The 21,306-nt window shown below is 44.9% G+C and overlaps 1 protein-coding gene across 1 annotated transcript in view; it reads left to right on the top strand.

The window, feature by feature from the left end:
* The window catches only part of MYO1E (myosin IE), a 190,200-nt gene extending 173,854 nt beyond the window's left edge, over window positions 1-16,346 (top strand). Inside the window, exons 27-28 of the mRNA XM_058541711.1 lie at window positions 10,612-10,781; window positions 15,250-16,346. Of these exons, the coding sequence (XP_058397694.1) occupies window positions 10,612-10,781; window positions 15,250-15,326 (247 nt within the window). The 3' untranslated portion in view covers window positions 15,327-16,346. The remainder of the gene's footprint in view (window positions 1-10,611; window positions 10,782-15,249) is intronic.
* The last annotated feature ends 4,960 nt before the right edge of the window (window positions 16,347-21,306 follow it).

Here is a 21,306-nt window from a genome sequence, read left to right as displayed (position 1 = left end):
TGTCAGAGGCTACTCAGTCAACTGTAGCTTGATGACGATGGTGATGGTGATGATGATGATACAACCATTATCTCATGGTGATTGAATTAGTGACTTTTAAGGAACCTTCCAACTCTGCATGATTCTCAGTGGTGCAGTCGTTCTCTCTGCTGAACCTGATAATGGGCTTGCTCCAGACCGCTCTTCCCCTCCCTCACGCCCACCTCTGTTTTCCATTCTCTCTATATCTCTAGAATGATGAAAAAGTTTCAAATGTGGATGAGGAGACTTGTGTACAAAATAGGGCAGTGGTGGGAGAGAAACAGCAGCTCCTTCCCCTGGGTGGGCAGCCACTCATTCCACTCCATGCCCCATTATGAGATGTTTTTCCTGCCTTGGCAACTTCCTTCTAAAGACCACAAAGCTCTTAGGAAGTTTACCATATTCTCTCTCTTGGTGTTCCTGTTCCCCTGGCAAGTCTTAACTTCATTTGGGCTACAGATATGAAAGCACCTTAGTTTTGTACCGATGGCCATCAGTAGAGTGGATACCACCCTTTATTACACCTGTTCTTCCCTACTTCCCCCGGCTCTTGTGTGAGTAGCTATATCCCACCAGTTCTTACCTGAGTGGCTTGGTCTAAAGCAGTAGTTCTCAAACTTTAATGTGCACCACAATCACCAGGAGAACTTGCTGGTTCACTTCCAGAGTTTCTGATTCAGTCGGTTCAGGGTGGGGCCCAAGAATTTATATTTCTACCAAGTTCTCAGATGATGCCAATGCTGCGGATCCAAGGACCACATTTTGAAAACCACTGGTCTAAAGGCACCTGTTGTCTGACTGATAAAGCCAGGGAAAGTTCCATGTAAAGGTGAATTAGAAGGGTGCTATTGAGACAATGGGATTTTCAGCATACACTGTTCGGATGGACGGACATCCCTAAAATAAACAGCCCTTCCTGGGCCAGTTTGATGTCCCAAAGTAGGCAGGGGATTAAAATTAGTCAACAAAATGCACCAAATCTCTTAGCTCTGTCTGCTAGCTTCCTACTTTCTTTGGTTTTGGCAAGCAAAACCATCTTTCCAGCCTGCTTTGCAAGTTACAGACTTGCACACCAGCCAGCTGGGAGCATCTGTCAGCCAAAAGCAGGCAATTTAGGAACATTGTGTCTTAACCGAGGCTGCTCCGTTCCAGTCCTCAGTTACGTGGTTCCCTATTTAAGTCTTAACACACCGTTTGCCACCTTCAGGCCTAAAGATACATGATGATATCTTGGCAGTGGCTGTGAGGCTGGAAGGAGAGGGCACCTTCAAAACTATCTACCAGGCAGTAAGATTTTCCTGTCTATTGTGTGTAAAACTCTTGGTAGAAACACTGAGTCCAGTAGCTACAAGAATCTCAGCCAGCCTCCTCTGTGTGCACTGAAATCTGCTGTGGTGCAAACATCCCTTAAGAAATCGTACTCTGGTCAAAGGGCTGAGCTTTCTCTTAGTATCTTTTTTTAAAAACACATAAAGGTTAGGGCTGGCCCCGTGGCTTAGCAGTTAAGTGTGCGTGCTCCTCTACTCGCAGCCCCAGTTTGGATCCCGGGCGCGCACCGACCCACCGCTTCTCTGGCCATGCTGAGGTGGCGTCCCACATACAGCAACTAGAAGGATGTGCAACTATGACATACAACTATCTACTGGGGCTTTGGGGGGAAAAAAAGGAGGATTGGCAATAGATGTTAGCTCAGAACCAGTCTTCCTCAGCAAAAAGAGGAGGATTAGCATGGATGTTAGCTCAGGGCTGATCTTCCTCACAAAAAAATAAAATAAAATAAAATAACACATAAAGGTAAAAATTAATTTTTTTTTTTTTTTACTGAGGAAGATTCACCTTGAGCTAACATCTGTGCCAATCTTCCTCTATTTTGTATATGGATCACCACCACAGCATGGCCACCAATGAGTGGTGTAGGTCTGCACCCAGGAACCAAACCTGGGCCACCAAAGCAGAGCACACCCAACTTAACCACTAGGCCAAGAGGCCAGCCCCTAAAATAATTTCTAATGTGTCCAAGAGACCTTGGACATGCATTTCAGGAGCCTCATGGTTACCTACATTTAACAGTTCCTCTCAGCCAAGAAGACCTCAATTGCATTTATTCCACAGGAGGTTGTTGGAGCAAGCAAGGAGTCTGGGGATTGCAAGCTTGTACCTTTCCATAAACACGAAAATTCCTGTAGCCATATTCCTGTCTACATGAAACGATCTATAAAAACAAGATTACCACAGTCTTTCTCTTCTTGGGCTTTCACACCCTCGGGTGTATCTTTCCTTTCCCTCTCCCACCCCCTCAAGGCACTTTTCTTTATAGACATATTTAGCATAAGCAATCATTTCTTTTGGATCATGTAATGTGGATAAAATCAAATGGTGTAATTAGCACTTCAGTTAATTCAGGAAAGTCTTTGTCAGTTTATTTTAGGTTCAGTCAGGTTTTTTTGCGGGGGGAGAGCGTGAAGCCTTCACTAAATTAATGACCATCCCAGCTGGATTCCTCACCCTTGCCTTGCCACGTCTGTGACATGGTGGCTGTTCTTGTTGTCATCGTTGTTATCACTGCCCAAGAAAACTACGAGAGATGCAGGGAGAATCATTATCTTGCAGTCCCTTCGCATACCTTTTGAAAAGTCTGATTCAGGTTAAAGTCAAGCAAGAATCATATCCACAGTTCATTCATCAGCCTTTGCTCTGACTTTATAGGAACACTTGCTTTGCCAATCAAGGGTGCTTTGTATATTCTCTCCTATAACTGAGATGTACGTAATCTACCTCCAGTTCATTACTGGAAGGATTGAAACCCAGACTGGAAATATCTTTTCCGTTGGCCTTTTTAATCCTGTGGTCCGTTTTGTGGGAGGACAACTTCAGGAAATTTCAAGACACGCCAGAGATTAATCCAACTAGACGTTGGAGAAACAGAAAAATATTGAAAGTTCTCAGTGGTAGGGCTTCTGGCCATACCACAAAAGAGGGATCGATAGAAAAATCTAAATGCTGCCTGTATGTCTCTTCACAAGATTCTACTAATGGAGTCATATTTTCAAGGGGCTTGAAATTTCCAACAAGTGTCCAATAGCAATTTCTCAACCCATAATCGACAGGAGCTGCAGCCGTATCCTGGCCCAGGCAGACATGAAGCTTAGGAATTCCTGGCCTCCGTTCCCACATTTCCAGTAATGTTTGTAGATTCAACCTTTTGGAACAGAGCATATTTTAAAGAGCCAATGAAATAAAATGCCATTATTTTCCTTCTTGGAATTTCAAGACATAAATTTCACATCTGCAGAACAAAGAAGTGATATTTGAAAGCTTAATCCCAGCTCGCCTTAGCATAGAGTAGGCACACCCGGTGCCCCAGAGATGTCGGAGCTGCAGAGAAGTTCCCAGAAGGTGGCCTGGTGGTGTGCAAAGAGCACGGGTTTCACAGTTGCAAGGACTGGGTGTGAGTCCCAGTTCATGCGTTTGTTCCTTTGTTGATTCATTCATCGAATATTTACTGGGCCATGTGCATTCTATGTGCCATGTGCTGGGCACATGAATCATTTCACTAGTTACCAGCTGTGCTGCCTCATGTTTGTCACTTAATCTTTCTACACTTTGGTGTCCTCACTTGTATAATAGGGATAATAATCATATAATTTTAAAGCCCTCTCTTCAGAGTTTCTTGAAGATTAAGTAAGGGCTTTGCAAACTATAAAGCACTATGCAACTTGAAAGTTTATTTGCATTTGTTTTATTACTGTTATTCATGTGCTTACAGGGAAGCTTACAGGTCTTACAGGGAAATATTAATATTCTACCAGGATTGAAAAGTGGGTGTCCCCAGGCCCCGTGGCTTTCCTCTCAAGAACTCAAATCTCAGGCCTGCTTAGAGCTCTGGACTCTGTGAGGCTCTAAGCTTCAAGCATTGCTGGCTCGACCAGGGAGAATGGGCAGCCTGGGGAAGCCAAGACAAGGGGACCAGTCAGGGAGACACCTTCCCCCCCCGACACACACACACACAAAATAGCTGTGCTGCTCTCTGGGTTCAGAGCAACAGCAGAACAGAGAGCTGTGAGATCATATTGCAGCAGACACTAGCTGCATTTGGACAGTGTAAACAAAGTCCAAAACTCCTTCTCCCGCCATACCATTCAACAGTCTTCTTCTTGTTAAACATCCTTTGCTCCAATCACCATAACAACGCACATCCCATGGGAAGTGACAGGGATTACCAGGAGAGAGCAGATGAACAAACCCTCACTTTGGAGAGCGTTGTGGTCATTGATGTCATTTGGGGTTTTGCTTTTCTTGTGGGCTTTCAGTGTCTTGTGAGATTGGGCAGCTGTCCACAAGGGTTCAGATGTCGGTCAGCATCCTGATGTCTTGGGGCAAAGGCTCCACTTGGTCTTCCTCAGTCACTGAAACAGAACTTCTCCAGTGCAAGTTTTCACAAAGCAAACTGGATGCAATGTGCTGGACCACTCAGGGAACTTCATACTGTAGGTTATGATGTGATTCATTAAAGGTCTAACGCTCTACTCTGAAAAAAGCCCTGCTGTAAAAGCAAGTTGCTGTAGCTCAGCTTCTACCTGTGTTTGTTTTCTTAGTGGGGAATAGACACAGGAAAATGCTAAGTGTGTACAAATCACGCTGAAATGGGGTTCAAGTAGTAATAGGAAAACTAAATTACGTTGTGCCAAAGTTACATATAATGAAACTGGATTGGATTTGCTTGGTGATGTGGAGTTTTATAATATACTGATATATATAAAGTGAACCTTTATTACTGAAATGGCAACAGGAAAAATAACTTTGTTATCATGAGTCTGAAATTCTTGCTTCAACTCCGATTATCCCGATGAAATACTTGTTTTTATAACACAGTTTTCAATCATGTAAGGTTTATTAGGAATGCAAGTATCATAAAACACCAGAGGTACTAAAATTATCAAAATCCTGTCTATCCATTACAAAACACTTCTAGGCAAAGCACTTTCAGATGAGTGAACTTGAGTTATCCTGGGGGCAGCATGGGGACAGTGGTATGCCGGGGAACAACTGGCTCTCTGGGGTTAGAAGGGCTTGAGTTGTAACATTTGTCAATTACTACTCTCACCATGGCCAATTTCAAGCTACCAGCATGACTACCACTGGTCTCAGAGTTGGGAAGAGATGCACAGTCACACACCATTATGTAGTCTTTCCACCATCCACAAGCGACAGGCATTAATAACTTCAAGAGCATAAATAAAAGTAAGATGTAGTAAAATAATTAGGAAGGGTTGAGTTATGAGTATTTATTGTCTTTACTTTTAATTAAATTTAATCAGCCATAAGTATGGTCGATTTAATTTTAATAATGGTTGTGTTTAGCAACTGACCCACAAAATTCCTGAAAGTGTAACATCCTCTCTCACAGGCTGGACTGAGCCCGTTCCAGCTCCCTGGGCACGAGGGTCTTGTCTGCTATGTAAGGAGGTCTGAGTCTCTTCTTCACTGTGTTGACCAATCGCCCCTTGGCTGCAAGTGGAGGGCTCCAGGCACCTAAAAGACCTCATTAACCAATTTCTGGCAGCTCATAGAAAGTTATTCTCTCCTCCCATTGTCTGTTACACAGGATCGCCACCTAGTGATGCAAAGGAGATTGTCTGGGTTTAAGGCTGAGCCTGTCTGACATAGAGCCGGGAAGACAGCTGTTCTCACTGACTGTTTTCTGTGGTGGTTTCCAGGTCTACAATGTGGAGAATTGTAGAGACAGTGATAGCTGCATCAGCACAGGCTTCCTGTGTTCTGTGGTACATCGGACAGGAGAGATTTTGTTGAGAGCACTCTGTAAAGCTTTCTTAGAACTGTGAAAAGGACCTGGGCCTTGCCTAAACCGCTCTTTTTTACAGATGAAGACATTGATTCCTAAAGAGGTGAAGTGACATACTCAAGTCACGTGCCAGCTGGTGGCAGAGTTGGGCCAGAAACCCAGTGCACTGACCCTTAAGCCAGCGTCCCTTTTCCTGCTGCACACTGTCACTCCATCAGAACGTGCAGGTTGAGGCCACATGGTGTTCCTGGGCCTGGCACCAGGTCCAGGGGCTACAGTGGTGAGCCCAAACAGCCCAGGCCCTGCCCCCGTGGAACCTACTGTCCTAATAGAGAGTCAGCCGAATGGTAACACAAGTCCCTGTACCGCTACCTGGATCCCCTGCTCTGAGCAGGCATAGGCTACCAGAGGATGTGGCAGGGGGTTTGCAACGAGATCCAAAGGCCAAGCAGGAATTAGCAATGCTGGCTGGGGGTTGGGGACAGACCAAGGGACCAGAAAGGTCAGTGTGGCTGGATCTGGGAGCCTATGCATGTGCCATCGTGCCATCCAGTGACAACCAGCAAGAAGCCCAGGAACCTACATCAGTCATTTCACGGGAGTGTCATGAGGTTAGATGAAGCAACGTCGGTGAAAATGCCTAGCACAGCGCCTTGCCCAGAGTGGGCACAGCCAGGGCGAGCTTATCTGTATGTTGTAAGGCTACAGGCAGGGATTCCAGAGGAGAACTCATCTGCTGACACTCACGGGAAGAGCGAGGACGTGCCCAGATGTGAGAACAAGGCAGGAGTGGCTGGCGAGAAGGAGGGCTTTGCTGGAACGGGCTCACTTTGGGAAGATGCTGCCCTTCTGGAATGGGTGTACCCCTTCCTGTCACAGAGGACATTTAAACAGGAAAGAGCCAGACAATGGTGACCTCAGGGTTGCCTAAACAGACCCTCCCCTAGTGCAAAATGCAGAGCTGTTCTCCTCCTCCACCTCAGTCCCCGTCACACACACTCCGCCCCCCAGCAAACAACGCCCCATCTCCTGGATGCTCCCACCTCCCCCGACTGGAGTGCTGTGAACCCCATTCAGCCAAGTGATAAATGACCAGATGGCTTTACATTGCCAGTGTGGTAGCTGTTGTCCAGGGCCTGGGACAATCAAGTCAGCTGTTGCCACAGGAACCCAAATTTCCCAGTAATCCCTGAGGTTTTCCTTTGATGGGTTTTATTTTGACTTATCCTGAGGAAGTAGCGTCTGATGCCCTGGGATTGAAGACCATGCAATGGCTGTGCTCACACAGGTGTGGAAACGTCCTCCCCACCTCCATGCCCTCCCCCCCTTCCCAGTGCTGCTCGCACACAGGCTGGCCGAGGTCACTCTCGGTATCAGCAGTGCACTGCAGAGCCCACAGGGGCCCGGACAACTTCCTTGTTTCTTTTAGAAAGCAGCTTTTTTGAGATATAATTTATATACCATAAAAATCAACCCATTTAGAGTACAATTCACCAGTTTTTAGTACAGTTGCAGAGTTGCACAGCCATCATCATAATCTAATTTTAGAACATTTTCGTCATCCCGGAAAGAAACCTCCTTCCCATTAGCAGTCATTCTCCCAACCCCCAGCCCCAGCCCTAGGCAACCACTGATCTGCTTTCTGTCAATATAGATTAGCCTTTCCTGGACATTTCATAAAAATAGAATCATCTTTCCTTTGTTAAATTTACTCCTAAGTATTATATTCCTTTTTATGTATTGTAAATGGAATTCTTAATTTCATTTTTGCATCGTTCGTTGCTACTGCATAGAAATATAGCTGATCTTTATATATTGATCTTGTATTCTATAATCTTGATGAACTTGTTTCTTAGTTTTGATAGTTTTTTAGTGTATTCCTTAGGATTTTCTATGTGCAAGATGATCTCATCTGCAAATAGAGGTATTTTCCCTTCTTTTCCCATCTGTATGCCTGTTATTGTTCTTGACTGATTGCCCTGGCTGGAGCTTCCAGTGCAGTATGGAGCAAAAGTGGAGAGAGTTGACATCCCTGTTTTGTTCCTGACCGTGGGGGGAAGCATTGTCTTTCATCAGCAAATATGATGTAAGCTAGGAGTGTGTGGATAGGGGGTCCTAACCCCAACCAGGGCTCAGGCGCTTCCTTGAAGGAAGGTAGGTAGGGGCCAGTGTGGCCTGCAGCAGGACGTGAGGCTGGGAGCAAGCAGGGGCCACACCTGGCAGGGACTTTGTAGGCCCCATGAAGGGTTTTGGTCCATTTCCCAAGAGCAGAGAGAAGCTGTTAGAAGGATTTTCAGTGGAAGATGAGGTAAGCTAATAAACTCTGAGCTGGGGGAATGTTCAGGGAGCCCAGAAGGGAAGCAACTGGCAGGAAAGACGTGAAGGAGGAGGAACTGAGAGGGCTTAGTCAAAGCTGGAGGCAGATGGGTGGGTGAGAGGGGCGGGGGTCCACTCCTGGGATGGCCTCAGGGAGGCTAGACCTACCTTTCAGGTGGTCACCCGTCTTTGTCTCCCCACTGAGAGGTCCCCTGCCCGGGGACTGCACCTTAGTCCCAATACTCTTGGGTTCCAGATGCCTCATCAACCTGCACTAATGATAGGTTTTTCCCCTGGACGTAAGAGAGGCCATCTCTCCATCTGGGAGTATTTGGGGAATGTGTGTGTGTGTGTGCATGTGTGTGTATGCGCACATGTGCATGTGTGTCATATATACACGTACCCTCCCAGCCCTACTCCCTGGAACTGCCAGGCTAGAGGCTTTCCTCCCTCCCATGGTGCTGTAATGCACCCTCTCCCCCCATTCCTTGTTGCTGGGAAATCAGGTGACTTCTGGAATCCAGGCTAATGGCTCTTATTAACCAAATGCTGACACATCCCTAATGTATGGGCTGCTTAATTAAAAGCCTGCTCGCCTGGCCAGCTTTCAGAGCAGCAAGCACTTCTCAAGCAGGGAATGGGGATTTCCAATAGACCAGGGAGGAAATGAAGTCACGCTAACCATCTATGAGATGCTTTTCCTCTATAATAAAAGAAAAGTGCTTGGTGGGGGTGGGAAGGTGGGGACGGGGTTGGCCTGAGAAGAATGGAGCCTGAGTAGCCTTGGGGTTTGCTCCTTCCCAAGCAGGGAGCCCCAGGCAGCACCTTAGGAACCCAGCTCCTGCCAGGGACAGTCCTAACACCCAGCTGGCAGCCAGTGCCCCCCCCACCAACCACCCCCTCGTAATCCGACTTGCTCATCAGTGCCCAGTTAACGTCTATTATGACAGGACCTCAGCAAGCACAGAGGGCTCTGGCCTCCTGAGAGCACAATTCAAAACTGGGTGTGCTTTTTCCTTCAAAGACCCTCCCTTTTCCTTCTTCATCCTGCAGGTGTTAACAGACCCGGCCAGACCTAACAGCCAGCCCCGCTGTGTTGAGTTCAGCCCAACCCCTCTTAGAAGAAATCTTAAGTTTCTTTTACAAGCAAATTTCTTCTAGATGCTTTTTATGAATATATTTAATAAATGGTTGCTTCATATATTTTTAAAAATCTCACTAGGGGCCAGCCCCATGGCGTAGTGGGTAAGTTCATGTGCTCCGCTTCGGCGGCCCGGGGTTCACAGGTTCACAGTCCCCTGGGTGGCACTGACGCACTGCTTGTCAAGCCATGCTGTGGCGGCGTCCCATGTTAAGTAGAGGAAGATGGGCACAGATGGTAGCCCAGGGCCAATCTTCCTCACAAAATAAAATAAAATAAAAGCTCTCACTAAGTGAGAACAAGCTATAGTTATATGCCTTTGAGACAGTGTATGGATGGCGGCTGGAGGCAGTACAGTATGTAGGAAGAATACATTCAGAGCTAGAAGCCCTGGATTGGGGTTCTGGTGCTGGAGATATTTTTGATGATCATGACCAAGGGGAGGAGGTGATACTGGCATCCAGGAGGTAGAGGCCAGGGATGTTGCTAAACACCCTACAGTGCCCAGGACAGCCTCCACAATAGAGAATTATCTGCCCAAAATGTCAGTAGCACTGACGTTGAGAAACTGCTCCAGATAAACTCACAAGAACGTTCACAGCAGCATTGTTGTGTAATATAACTGCAGTTATCCCAAATGACCATCGACAGTGGACTAGATGAGTAAGTTGTGACGTACTCATGCAAGGGAATGGTATAAAGTGATGAGAATGAGTGAGCTACAACTACATGCGTCAATAGGGTACATCTCAAAATGGAGCGAGCGATAGTAGAATATACAGTTAATATATCCTTTTATACAGTTAAAAACAGGCAAACTACGGGTATTGTTCAGGGATACTTCTGTGTGTGGTAAAACTACAAAGAAAAGCAGGCTTATTGATACAAAATGCAGGGTAGTGGTTAGTTCTGGGAGGGATTGCAGCTGAAGAGAGGCACCGGCAGGCTTAATGGCACTGGCGAAAGTTCTGTTCCAAAGTTGGAGCAGGGGGGATAGATACGTGACTATCTGTTTTCTCATCATTTAGATGTATAAATATGCTTTATAAACTTTTGTATGAATATGTGTCTTTTCCACGTTTCCTTCTATGCTAGGGACACAATAACAGCAGCTAATGTTTATTAAGACCTAACTATGTGCTTTTGCAGCGACCTTGTCAGGGAGGGGATTTTATTCTCAGAGAAGGTTTAGGGAGTGACATAGCCTTCTAAGGATAGAGCTGGATTTGAACTTGAGCAGGCCAGTGCTGGCCCCATGCTCCAGATGACCACGTGTTGCTGCTGCCTCCTGTCGGGTCCCATCCCTCACCTGCCTCCACTCTCTCCACAGGGTCCGGAGACAAACGACCAGTCGGCCTCCCCCTGCAGGGGGCAGACCCAAACCCCAGCCCAAGCCTAAGCCTCAGGTGCCACAGTGCAAGGCTCTATATGCCTATGATGCTCAGGACACTGACGAGCTCAGCTTCAATGCCAATGACATCATCGATATTATCAAAGAAGGTAAGTACATGGCTGGTTGGCTGGCCAGGACGGCCACCCACAGAGCATGTGGTCACGTTGCTATAAAAACTAGTTTAAACATAAAGAGAATTTATGGGCTTCTCTAACTGAAACTTGCAGAGGTAGGTCAAGCTTCAGGCTCAGTTTGATCAAGACTCCAGCTTCATTTTTTTAATGCTTCTTTCGGCTCTGTGCTTTTCTTTGTATCTGCTCCCTTCTCAGGCTGTTTTCCTCATGGTAGCAAAATGGCCGCATCCGTTCCAGGCCAACAGAGCACACCATGTCAGAAATCTGCTTTATCTCTGAAACTTCTTTTAGCCATTGGAAAAAATTCCTAGGTTTCACTCTGATTGGACCAAATTGGTCATGTGCCCATCCCTGAACCAATCTCTAGCAAGACAAAGGCTGTGTACCCTGAGTGGGTTAGACCTGGCAGGGACTGCCTAGGAAACGGGAGTTAGAGCTATCCCACCCAAACTTCATGGCCTCCTCAGAATGAAGGTAGATGGAATGGAAGCCAGGGAGGCAACCCATAGCATCCACTATAAAAGTGGTCTTGGCTGAATGCTTTATTAATTGGATAGAGAAGATAAGTTAGAACATAATATACATATAATCAAGCATCAGTCCTTATGGAAGCATAAAAAACAAAGGTAACTCCTGACTTAGGATGTTAGAAACAGCACCATGAAGGAAATGGCCTTTGGTGAGGGGTGGGGAGAGAGAGAAGCCGTGGGAGCTAGAAAGAGCGGGTCATTTTAGGAAAAGGAGCTGCCGCTCGACCGCGGTGCAGCATCCCCGAGGCTGTGTCGTGGGGGGTGAGGTGAAGCGGGCAGCGGCCTGCTCAGAGAGGACCCTGGACGTCAGGCTCAAGAGACTTGTGAAGACAGGGCGCAGCCGTCCAAGGTTTGTGAGCAGAGCGAGGACCACCTGAGTGGACAGTGGTCCTTGGCAGGGTTAGCTTTCAGGAAGAAGTCGCCAGGGACAGTTCCAGGAATTGTCCTTTAATAGGTTCCTTCATCACATGGGCTCACTCCTGGGGGGTTTCTGGGCCCCTGGACCAACCTCCTTCTAAACGGCCTCTGGGCATTATTTTTATCTCCTTTAACTGCTAGTTTTCTACAGGTTTTAATATTTTAAGCCATTTAGTATCCTTCTTCAAAAGTGTCAGAATAAAAGTAAGTGTTGAAATAAACTCTTAGTAAACACAAACAGGATTTTTCTCACCAGCTTTGTTAGCAAAAATATTGGAAATGACCTAATATCCAGTAACAGGGATTGGTTAAATAAGCTTTGCTATATCCATTCAGTGAACTTTGATGCAAAAATTATTTTATTAAAGATAATGATGCAAAAGTGCAGTATATTTATTGAAATGGAAAAATGTTCATGGGAAAAGAAAAAGTTTATAGACTGTGGACTATAGTCTCATTTTTGTAAAAATATAAAACGCATATGGCTATATGTGTGTATGTATATATTTTCATATATATATGTTAGAAAATGTTAAAGTGGTCTCAAGTGTTGAATTTTAAGTAAGTATTACTTTCTTTCCATTTCCCAATATTTTCAAATTTTTTTAGAAATAATATGTATTGGGTATAATTAAAACAATTAGAAGTTATCAAAACATGTGATAAGTTATTACTGTAATTTAAACAGTGTGATGTGAGTGCAGGAATAAATATATATTTATGTAAGTGGGATAGAATAGAATCCAGAAACAGAATCATGTGTCTATAGGTATTTAATATATGACAAATGTGGCATTTGAAATCAGGGGAAAAGATAGACAATTACTTTCCATTTTGAAAATAAAATTATCTCTCTACCTCATACACAAAATAAATATCAGATGAATTAAAGATCTAAAAAAACTAAATTATAAAAGTCCTAGAAGGAAACCTAGAATATTGTATTAATCTTTGAATGGGGAAAGTCTTCCTGTGGAAGACATAAACCACACAGGATTTAACCTCATGAAGAGGCTAAATTAAAACCTTCTGTATGGTGAACAGCACCAGGAGCAAAGTTAGATTATAGAAAACAGACTGGGAAAGAACGTTGTGCACATAAATAGCTCCTCCACGTGAATAATAGGACAAACAGTCCTGTCCAGAAGCAGACAAGGGCTCTTGAGGCAACGCCCAGCAGAGCCCCCCTAACCATCAATGAAATGAGAGGTAAAACATCTCGCCTGTGACACCGGCGAAGGGTCAAGTGTGTGCAGTCCACGTTCCCTGTCCAAATCCTTAGAGCTAAATGAGTTCCAGAAATCAGAGATGGGAGCTTTTAGGAAGTCAATAATGGTGTATATATATGTGTCCTATATGATATGATATGATATAACACCCCTTGGGGATCCCAGGGCAACACCCTAGATCAGACTCAGTGTTACTGCTGTGAAACAGGAGCGTTCACATTCTGGGAAGAGGCAGCATGAACAAACTCATGTCACTTCTGGTCAAGTTTTGCCATCAAATGAGTTGCAGAAAACTTAATTTTCAGAACTTTCTGGATTTTGTCATTGCAAATAAAGTGTGGCCTGTAGTATCTGTGGTTAGTCAGGGAAATAGGTACCTTCTTTCATGGTTTACTGCTGGAATAGACTTTGGGGAAGGAAATTTAATAGTACTTATCAAAATTTTTAAATCTCCATGTCAAATGATTACTTCAGATTTATGTTTAACCCTTTCCACCAAGATAAATTCCAAATAAATAAGTATTTAAATGTATAAAATAAACATAAAAAGTCCTAGCAGTAAGTATGGGAGTGTTTTCTTTTTTAATAATATCATGGTGGGAAAGGATTTCTGAAAGTGATAGAAAACCAAGAAGCTATAAAATAATATATCATTTAATTCAACTATTTAAATATTAAAATATCATAAAAAGTTAATAAAAATGGGAGGAGGGATATTTGCAACTCATATGACAAATTCACTTAATATATATAAAGAACTTCTAATCAACTAGATAAAGACCAACATCCAATAGAAAACTAGGCAAATGCTATGAACAGTGGAACATATGGAGCTATAGGAGAGAATATGGAAGCTCTTTATATACTGATAGGAAATGATCTTTAGCATATATTATTAAGGTTAAGAAAAAGTGCAGAACATGTAATATGCATGGTATGCTATCATTTGTGTTCAAAAGGGTAATTTTTATAAATACTTGCTTTTATATACATGAAATATCTCTGGGAGAAAGTACAAGAAGTAGGTAATATTGCTTGCCCTCAAAGAAGGGATCTGGGTGGCTGTGTTCCCTGTTTATCATTTTGTACTTTCGAAAGTACTGTACATATGAGAGTATTACCTATTACAAAAAAACAAATTACGTTTTCTTACAAAGAATAATAGAAGGTCCATATTCTTTGACCCAGAAATCTGTCCTATAGAACTACTTGCACATGGGCATAAAGATAACATGTATGGACGTTTACTGCATAAATAGTGAAAAATTGGGAACAAATGTCCATCAGTAAGGAAATGGTTATATAAATTTTGGTATACGATGCAGCTGTCTAAAAAATGGGATACAGACATGGAAAGATTATATTTACAAGTATTCAAAAGCAAGATGCAGAATAGTAAGATATAGGATGGCCTGTCTGTTTAAAATGAATGCACGTGTGTGTGTTTATAATCACAGAAAAAGGTCTGGAAAAATATATACCAAATTCTTATTGCTGGTGAAGGGTCTGGGATTAAGATGGGAAGTAAGGCTTATGAAGTGGTGCAGACAGGTTCTCCCAGAAGCAGAGACTGAGATGGAGTGGGAAGTGTGAAAGGAGTTGGGGGTGGGGGGCGTAGCTCCTGTGAAGGGAGAGGGGAGGAAGCTGGATTGGGAGCCATCAGACCACAGCGCCACCGGACAATCTGCCAGCCCAGCAGCTGCTCCAGAGCAAGGCCTGCCTGCTGAGGAGGGTGATCTCAACAAGAGCAGTCGGCCTCATCTCAGAGGCTGGGCAGTCCTACAAGGCGGACAGCTGGAGGCTGTCAGCAAGACCTCCCATCTGGGCAGCACATCTGTGTGTCTGCCGTGGGAGAGGGGTTACTTTTTACAACAAACTTTTTCATCTAAAATAAAAGAGAATAGGGCCGGCCCTGTGGCTTAGTGGTTAAGTGCGCACGCTCTGCTGCTGGCGGCCCGGGTTCGGATCCCGGGCGTGCACCAACGCACCGCTTCTCCAGCCATGCTGAGGCCGCATCCCACATACAGCAACTAGAAGGATGTGCAACTATGACATACAACTATCTACTGGGGCTTTGGGGGGAAAACTAAATAAATAAAATCTTTTAAAAAATAAATAAATAAAAGAGAATGAAGAAGGAAAAACAACACAGATGGAGCCAAATCACCTTTGCCCATGTGATGCACCCATGGGAGTGGGATCTGTTTGGCCCGGGGAAGAACAGCCTTCCTCGTCTTCACGTGCACCATCTCTGTCTCCCTGCAGATCCTTCTGGCTGGTGGACGGGTCGACTACGAGGCAAGCAAGGCCTGTTCCCCAACAACTATGTGAGCAAGATCTGAAGCGCACAGAGACTCTGACACACGGGGCGAAGGAGCTCCAGGCACAGACAGGGGAGGGGACATTTGAGGCTCTCCTTCTGATCCATAGCGAGCAATTGCTTCTGCAAGACCTGGAGTTATTCTGGTACCTTCCCAAGGAGGACATTGAAAAGCTGGGTTGGGGACAAGGGAGTGTCACTCCATAAATTATGCAAAAAGGTAGCCTATTCATAGGAACCCAGGAGGGCAAAACCACCACCAAGATTTATTTATTGTATTTAAACCTGGTGAGAGGACAGGGAGGTCCACTCAGACCTTGTTGGCTCTATCAAAACAGTAACCTGCTCACTCACCAGGTCCAGGGAATGGCTGTAGGTGGCCGCTGACAAGTGCCTTTAGTTGAAGAGCACATTTCTTGCATTCCTCTTTTCCTGACCTGACACACACATTCCTCTCTGCCACCTTCCCTCAGGCAGGACCCACTCTCTACAGGCTGGGCTTGGCATGAGTGGGCACTTCCCGCGCAAATGCCAAGGGCGGGCATGGCCCGCTCAGCCCACAGGTGCAGAGGGTGCTGGTTTACACTTTGCCGGGACCATCAGAGCTGCCGGGCTGGGCAGGGGCTGGGGGCTGGGCTGTCAGCCTTGCTTTCTCTGGGTCTTCACTTGGAATGTGGCTGGCCCATGTTGGTTTTGTGTTTCATGCTGTACCTATTACAAGAAGGATCTCTTTTTTTCAAGCTGTACATTTATAAAAACAGATCATATACTGTATATATAAAAATCTTGAGATGGTAGAAACATGTATGAATGTACTAAGTAGTATCCCACTGTACTTATCAATAAGGTAGGTTTTATTACAGAACTCGCACCAGGTACTTACAAATGTGCACTTCTTCTCAGCTATAGAATCAGTGTTACTGCTTTCTAGCTCGGTCCCTGCAAACCCTTCCCAACCCTTTCTCCCTGTAGGTAATTTTCCTCTGTCTCCTCTGTGTCCTTCCCCCTACCTCCTAAATAAATAAAGGAATCAGTGAACCACCTTGTTCTTTTGTGGCATTTGTTCTGGGCTGAATTGTGTCTCCCCCCAAAAAGATGTTGAAGTCCTAACCCCCAATACCTCAGAATATGACCTTATTTGGAAATAGGGTTGTTACAGAGGTAATCAAGTTAAAATGAAATCATTAGGGTGAGCCCTAATCCAATATAACTAGTGTCCTGATAAAAAGGGGAAATTTGGGGGGCCAGCCCCGTGGCCTAGTGGTTAAGTTTAGCACACTCCACTTTGGTGGCCTGGGTTCACGGGTTCGGATCCCCAGTGTGGACCTACACCACTCATCAGCCATGCTGAGGTGGCGACCCACATACAAAATAGAGAAGATTGGCACAGATGTTAGCTCAGGGCTAATCTTCCTCAGCAAAAAAAAAAAAAGGGAGGGAGGAGGAATTTGGATACAGATTGACACACAGAGAGGGACGATGATGTGAAGAGTCAGCCATCTGCAAGCCAAGAAGAGGGACCTGGAACAGATCCTTCCCTCACAGCCCTCAGAAGGAACCAACCCTGCCGACACCTGGATCTCAGACTTCTAGCCTCCACAATTGTATGAATAAATTTCTGTTGTTAAGCCACCCAGTTTGTGGTACTTTGTTAAGGCAGACCTAGCAAACGAACGCAATGTTTATTGCAGTAATCGTGAAACATTGGAAATAATGTAACGTCCATCAGTGAGAGAATAGTTATAGGGGAGACGGCCCTTCTCTACTTCTGCTTCTCCCAGTTGCCACAGCCATCCTTAAGCTACTAGGAAAGCAGCCTCTGACCAGCACACACCTTCTTGTCACTTCAGCACCCCCAAATCCATGGGAAAAAATTATCAGGGGTTACAAAGAAGGAAAAAAATGTATCCGCATTGGGAACAAAGTAAACGATTTAATTCTGTGTTTTACTTCAAGAATAGGGAGCAAACTTCTTTCAGTAACAATAACAAATAATGTTTAAAGTATATTTCACTTCATTTTGTGACCAATTAAGAGAGAGAGGAAAATAAAGCCATAACGTGAAGACATGAGGCAAGGTAATCCTGTTGACACCAAAAGTCTGTATATTTTACAAAGGACGTTGACATTCCTGGACTCCTGTAAGTGGGAGGAAGGAGAGGACCAGACTTCGAACCGAGGAGCATCAGGGACTCTCCATAGCCTCAGTGCACAGGCTGCTATCTCATAGTCAGGAACACCAAGATTACCTTCTGTTGTTACCATACACCCCTGGCTGGCTAAGACAACCTTTTGTTTCTCCTGCTAAAAATCAGTCCTGAGATAAAAGAAACACAACTTTAAAAAAATTTGTTGCTGACTGCCAGGAAACGTCTGGATTAAGCATAGGTTCTGTTTAAAAGGGCTATCTTGAGAATAAATCTTAACTCAAGCTTTGGAGGAACTAAGGTGACCTTGATGGGTAGTGGAAGAAACCGCAATGTGTGAAATTTCTTAAATAAAAGTTTGTTGGTTTTAAATTTTCCCTAATGTTACACATTAAAACAAAAAGAAAAAAACTCACTGGGGCAAAAAAATCAGTCCTGGCTGCTTTTAATTTAATGATTGCCATTTTTAAATTGTGTGTAACTGGGCCCCTTCAGGCTCTAGGTGACAAAACAGGCACTGAGTTCAACATCCCCATAAGCAGCAGGAAGACCCCTCATCCGTGGGGATCACAGAGCAAGCCTGCGTCCCTGTACCCTTGTACCCCACCCAGTGCCAGCTCAAGGAGGTGCTTGACCACTGTTGCTTGAATAGGTGAGAGAATTCATGTTTATAGGTGAAGAAGACTCAAGTCGTTAACCTGGGTTTCCTCTAATCTGGCTCTAGCCAGGCCTGCAGTTTGGTTCACTGTTGAGTTAAACAAATGTGCAATTAGTACATGAGTCACTTAACCTGGGAGAATAAAGAGGATCAAGGGGCCATCCCTGCTTTCTAGAACGTGCCATCCTGTTTGGGATAAGGGGTGTGCATGTGCATATACACCACACATGTGTAGCAGTGGAATGTGCAGTGTGAAGATGTGACAGAGCCCTTCAACCAAAGGTTTAAAGTAACCATGAACCAAGAGAGCAGGCTTGATGGTGGACCCAGGGACAGAGGTGGTCCAACTAGCAGGAGAACAGCAGTTTGGCCTCAGAACCCTGTTTAGACTCTTCAGTATTGTTGAGGACCCCAAGTAGTTCTGCTTTCGTCGGTTATAGCTCTCAGCATCTATCATTTCAGAAATCCAAACTGAGAAAAATGTAAAACACCAACACACATTCCACACACTGCCAAAGTGAGGACATCATCACAAGTCATGTAGCTTCTGGAAGATTCCACCACACACTACTGACAAGCGAGTGTGAAACAAAGCAAATAACATCCTAGTATTATCATGAAAATAGTTTTGACCTCATGGACTTCTTGAAAGGGCCTCAAGAACCCCCAGGGGTCCCTAGGACACCTGAGAACAGCCAGAAGGGGTACGTGCTAATGCATAGGGGATGTAGCAGGGAGAGTAACCGGCTTTCTGGAAACATTATGCAAAAAGGCCCTCTCTTCCACAGTGCTTGGGGAAGCGATGACGCCCACGGAGAGGACAAAGGGGAAGGGCCTTGTTATGAGCTTGCTCCCCACCAATAGGAGTGCACACCACCCACACCCCAACGTGTTGTCCCAGGCCATCTGATCAAACGGGACTCACCGCCATTACCAAGTCCAGCCCCAAGAAGGTGGAAAAGGGGCGAGGAGCACAGCTCCTTTTAAAAAGATTCCTTGCAAAGTGCACACACCATGTCCACTCATACTCTACTGGCGGGAACGTAGTCACATGGCCTCAGCTGCAAGGGGAGCTGGGAGTCTCTGGCTGCAGACAGTTAGTCTCTGCACAGAGAGCAGCTTGCTCAGGGTGCCAGGGAGAGCTTCCTCCTCCTTCAGCCATGGCTCCTTCCAGGCAGAGAGGCTCACAAGAACAAATGAGAGACAACATGGCTGTACCTCCATATAACTTACGATCTCCACTGGTTTGCCACAGAGCAGGGCTTATATAAGCCAAATCCTTCCCCTCCGTGACTCCCTCCATCTCCTCCCCAGACCTCCAAGCAGAGCCGGGCAGACTGAGACTGGCCCTGCCTCTAGCTCTACTTCTTCTACAGGTGGTTTTCTGGGTGGTTTCCCTGGCGGGTGGGGGCGAGTCGTTTCAGGAGTGGAGTGCGCATAGCGCATCTGGTGGAGAGCCCAACCATGTTCCTGGCACCCCTCACTTTTGTGGTCAAGAGTGGGAGCCATTCTGTAATGTTGCCCCTTTCCCTCCTTGTTTTATGTCTCTCCCAAGGCCTAGCTAATCTTCACAGCTCCCCCTGAATTTAGGAACTCACTTTTACTCCTACCAGCTAATCTTGATGTCTTTCTCTCCTACTCTACTGTTCCTGCCCCCTCTAACCAGTATGGCCTAGTCTAAAATCTCCACTTTGCAAATGGGAAGGCTCAGTCCAGTTCACTACCTTGCCCAAAGTCACATAGCGCTTAAGTAGAAGAGTCATCATTTGAACCCTGATGACCCATGGCCCACACTTTTCATCTTTGTCTTCCGCAAATATTAAGGAGTTTGATAGTCAAATTGTCAACCTTTAAACTTCCATTATCTTTCTCTCAAAAATCAAAAACCTAAAAAAAGAAAAAAACTCACAAATAGGACTCGACAGCTGTAAATGTGTAAACTCCTTTGACGACCAAGAGCTGTGTGTGTCTAACATATCTTGGAAAGCCAAGTTGTCTCTTTCCAAGACCATCAACCTCCTTAAAATTATAGCTGCTAACGTTCAAGCACCTCCAGATACCGTGCTAAAGGCTCGACGTACTATATTTAGTACACCACCACTACGAGGTGGACACTCTTATCCCCATCTTACAGACACTGAGGTCACACAGCTGCCAAGTAGACTCAGACCCAAGCAACCCAGCTTCAGGGTCTGTGCTTTTCAAATACTGTGGTTACATCAGCTCATTTCCTAATTTCAGTGTGTTCATGATGTTATCATTTCTACTTTTACAGCTTATCTCACATTTATTATAACACTTTAGTTTGTGTGCCTGCTGTGGCACATAAGGAAGTATCTTAAAGGTCTTTTTTTTATGACATCCTAGAAGTAAGAATTTCCTGAGTCAGGGTATTTAATATTTAACTAAGCAAATACGTAATAAAGAAGCTATAAAATGTCTTTGGAATATGCCTACAAACCATCCTTTCTTGTTGGAGCTTCAGCGCCCCTGGGAAATAACCTTGCTTTGCAGAGCCAGGACGCCTTCCTGTCGTGGTCTCACTTGGTTACCAAGTGACCTCAGTCAGTCTAAGGCTGCCATAAGTGCAAGTTTCACTAACTCGGCAAGGATCTTTATAACATTTTATACTAGGGCTCCAACATATAGATACCCAGTTCCTCTAAATGCTCGAAACTTACTCGTCAGGCAGCCCTGGCCTGCCCAGGGAAAGGGGGTGAGAAGCCAGCCCTAGCTGAGTCAGGTGCTCCTCTGGAGCAGTCACAAGCCATGGCTGAGTCACAGAACCAGGCCCCTGAGGACGTCACTGTCTCACTGCAGGCAGCTATCACCACACTCTAGGTTGGGGATGTGCTGACTTACATGAGTTCACCGCGAAGTTTCTCAGAAAGAAACTTTATGAATCTTACATGAGTTTGTGATGTTTCCCAAATGTATTTGACTCTTTTCTCTCAAAAAACCAATTAACATCTTGTTGAACTAATAGTTTGGGAAGTTGCTGCTATAAGACTTATTTATTTTATGAGGTTTGTTTTTAAGTTAGTGGTTGGAGACAGACAATGCATTCCCTCTTAGAAAACAATGCTAAATGTGATCAAATGCCCACCAAAAAAAAAAAAAGTAACTCATAATGTAGTTGAAACAGCACAACAGGAAAATGCATTCCAAGTGTCAATTTTAACAGGATGTCACAGGCC

The sequence above is a fragment of the Diceros bicornis genome, chromosome 5, assembly GCF_020826845.1.
Source record: "Diceros bicornis minor isolate mBicDic1 chromosome 5, mDicBic1.mat.cur, whole genome shotgun sequence".
NCBI classification, from domain to species: domain Eukaryota; kingdom Metazoa; phylum Chordata; class Mammalia; order Perissodactyla; family Rhinocerotidae; genus Diceros; species Diceros bicornis.
This window is presented reverse-complemented; position numbering and strand designations above follow the sequence as displayed.